General features: G+C 41.2%; 2 protein-coding genes across 2 annotated transcripts; both read right to left on the bottom strand.

Annotated features, from left to right (window-relative positions):
• Window positions 1-1,400: 1,400 nt before the first annotated feature.
• On the bottom strand, window positions 1,401-2,249 carry LOC115696461 (uncharacterized). Its single transcript, XM_030623363.1, has one exon. The coding sequence runs from the start codon at window positions 2,247-2,249 to the stop codon at window positions 1,401-1,403; it is 849 nt and encodes a 282-aa protein (XP_030479223.1).
• A 22-nt stretch (window positions 2,250-2,271) lies between these two features.
• Window positions 2,272-3,051, bottom strand: LOC115696460 (uncharacterized mitochondrial protein AtMg00310-like). The gene has a single exon (XM_030623362.1). It carries the CDS (start codon window positions 3,049-3,051, stop codon window positions 2,272-2,274), a length of 780 nt encoding a protein of 259 aa, XP_030479222.1.
• Window positions 3,052-3,352: the final 301 nt, after the last annotated feature.

Genomic DNA, 3,352 nt, shown 5'->3' on the forward strand with positions numbered 1-3,352 from the left:
GCATGGTTGTAAGTATGCTCACAGACGCACACACAAGCACGCATGCATGCGAGCCCTTGTCTCACAGCCCTCCGCAGCAGCATTGCACTCGCACACGTGCACACATTTGCATGCGAGCCCCCATTGTGCCGTCTTATAGCCTTGCATCATTGCACGTACACACACATTCACGCTCCCATTCGAGCGAGCTGCCATCTCATTGTCTTCCAGCCTCGCATGCGAGCCTTTCACACGGACGTTACCATGGCTCGTACAGATGCTCCGCCACGGCTCGAATTGATGGTTCACCACGGCTTGAACGGATGGTTCACCACGGCTCACTTGGATGCTCTACCACATGCTTAAAGGCTCCACGACTCACACAAATGTTCTCGGCTAACCGAAATGCTCCTTGGCTTGTCCAACAGCTCATGGGCTCGCACAATATCTCATGGGCTCACACAATATCTCATGGGCTCGCAAAATGGCTCATGGGCTTGCACACCGAATTGTCCCAATTGAGCAGTCTTAGTATTTTGGGCATAACTCTCTTGATATATGTCAGAATTGGATGATTCAAAATGCATTGGAAAGATAAGACTAATATTATATTATCATGTGCTACAAGTATTGAGTACTTGCCCACTCATTTCAATGAAATACTCAGGATACTGTGGAAAATTTTGTCTTTCATATTCGAGATTTACTAGGTTTGAATTCTTGATAATACTCTGCTCTCCGAAAGGAACAAGGATTAGAGAATTCGAACAGAAGGAGTCGTTATTTTCTGCTACAATTTTGTAAGTTTTAGTTAAACTTCTATGTAATTTAACTGAATTATTTCAAGGTTCCATATTTAGGATGTTAGATTAGTAATAATCAACATGATTATTTGATAAAGTTAAAATTCTGGTAAAATATGTTTACTACAAAAAACTGCTACCTTTAGTGACAACTTTTTAGCCACAACATAACTTTTTTGTGACTAAATGTGACTTTTAGTCACAACAAAATGTTACTTGTGACTAAAACATAGTATTTAGTTACAAGTTGTCACTAATTTAGTTTTAGTCACAACAAGTATTGTGACTAAAAATACATTTACTCACAACAAATTGTAATTTTTGTGACTAATACTTTTATCCACGGACCTTTTAGTCACAACATAGGAACTACGATTTATAATTAGTGAGAATTTTTTCACTTTCAATCACAAGTTTTGTTGTGACTAAAAGTAAGATTTTTTGTAGCGGTTTTTCCAACCGCAATAGCATTTGCAGGAATTAATTCAATGATCTAATTCCCAAAAACAATTCTTTTTTTCTTGAAAAAGCTAATCTACTGCTAAATTTAAAGGTCCATTTGCATACCGATAGTTTGATAGATGTATCAATTTCTTTTTTTTTAGGGGATGGTGCCCATTAAGCAGAAAGGAAATTCCTCAAATCACAAGGGTCATCACCAATCCAGATTTCTACTTCATCTAACCCTTTAGCCCAGGTTGCAAGTTTGTGCGCGAACGTATTTGCTGTCTGGTTAACATGGGTGACATAGGCTCCAGGGATGAGAGACAAAGTTGCCCTAATTTGATTGATTATGTCGTCAAAAGACGAAAGATCTTCTCTAGAGTGCGAAAGAGCATCCGAGATAGCTTTACAATCCGTTTCCACACAATGAATGGGAAAGCTCTCTTCAACACACCAACGCAGAGAAAGGAGAAGAGATTTAGCTTCCAAAGTAGAGATGTCTCCTCCCTTTGCGTAAGATGATGCCACTGCTGCGACCACCAAACCATCACTATTTCGAATGACACCTCCAAATCCAACATTTGAAGGATCATTTGGAACTACAGTGTCCACATTCAATTTTAAGCGACCGGGATCCGGGGGTGTCCAAGAAGTGGCCGAGGGGGTACTGCTTGCACAAGCTTGAGGGTTCCGAGTTGAAACTACTGATTTGTATTCCACCAAAAAACAATTTGCAAGGTCCACTATAGCATGAGTCTGGTCCTGAGATTGTCTTCTAAGAGCCCTGTTCCTATTATTCCAAATAAGCCAAGCAACACAGAGAAAGGATTCTACCTCCTCCTTTGTTAAATTAACATATATGGTATGAGCAATATCGTGAAAAGTAATACTGGGAGGGGAAGAAAAAACGTAATCATAAAATATCGTACCTTTACAGACTCTTTGAACACTCTTGCAGAAGAAAAGAGCATGAGAAACAGACTCAACATTGTTTCCACACCGATCACAGGTAGGAGATTGCATAATTTTCCTAAAGGCCAGATTTCTAAGATTTGGAAGAGTAGAGTTTGAAGCACGGAAAACAAAGTGTTTTTACCTTAGGCGGGATATTAAGGTGCCAGAGATTTTTCCACCAAGGTGAAGGGGTTGAGGAAGAAGGGATATCAAGAGGGGCGGTGGAAGAGAGACTAATGTGGTGACCCGATTTAACAGAGTAAACCCCCAATTTTGTGTGTTCCCAAATCAGAGTATCACTAGAAGGTTGAAGGGAGAGGGGAATGGAGAGAATTTCCTGAACAATGTGAGTTGGAAAATAGTTTCTAATTAGGGGGAAATCCCAAGACATATCATTCTTAATTAAGGAAGCAACCGTATCAGACGCCGGGATGAGAGTGGTGACTTGGCGATACCTAGGGATCCAGTAATCATGGGAGATGAAAGTGCTTTGCCCTTTACCTATTTTAGTGATAAGACCTTTTTGCAGCAACTCTTTTCCCCAGAAAATGCTTCTCCAAACAAAAGAGGGGGAGTGACCCAAAGAGCAGTCAATGAAAGAAGAGTTTGGGAAATACCTGGCGGCTAAGATTTTGGCAACAGTTGAGTTTGGATGCTTAAAGATACGCCACTCTTGTTTAGCCAGCAGAGCTTGATTGATATGGACCAGGGAACGAAAGCTGAGTCCTCCATATTTCTTAGACTTACAGAGCTTTTGCCAACGTTGCCAATGGGTCTTAGCACAGTTGTTATCATTGAAACCCCACCAAAAGTTGGCCATAACAGACTCGAGGGAATGGCATGTGGCGGCCGGGAGATGAAAATAAGCCATGGTATAGGTGGGGATGGCTTGGATGACCGACTTAAGAAGCGTCTCTTTACCACCTTTTGAAAAGACCTTATGTTTCCAGTTGTTAAGGTGGCCCCAAACTTTATCATGAAGATAATGGAATACTTGCTTTTTCGTTCGACCAATATTTTGAGGGAGGCCCGAGTATTTTTCGAAAGAGGATCTCACAGGGATAAGCAAGTAGTCTGAGATAAGGGTTTGGTCACGCAAGGCAACATTCGGGGAGAAGTAGAGAGATGATTTTTGGAAGTTCACTTGTTGCCCCGTAGCTTTTTCGTAGAGA

This window comes from Cannabis sativa, chromosome 7 (assembly GCF_029168945.1).
Source record: "Cannabis sativa cultivar Pink pepper isolate KNU-18-1 chromosome 7, ASM2916894v1, whole genome shotgun sequence".
In the NCBI taxonomy this organism is placed as follows: Eukaryota; Viridiplantae; Streptophyta; class Magnoliopsida; order Rosales; family Cannabaceae; genus Cannabis; species Cannabis sativa.

What these genes read in the sequence shown, in the direction of transcription:
- LOC115696461 (XM_030623363.1), bottom strand. Translation starts at nt 2,249, where the DNA reads ATGCAATCTCCTACCTGTGATCGGTGTGGAAACAATGTTGAGTCTGTT.
- LOC115696460 (XM_030623362.1), bottom strand. Translation starts at nt 3,051, where the DNA reads ATGGCTTATTTTCATCTCCCGGCCGCCACATGCCATTCCCTCGAGTCT.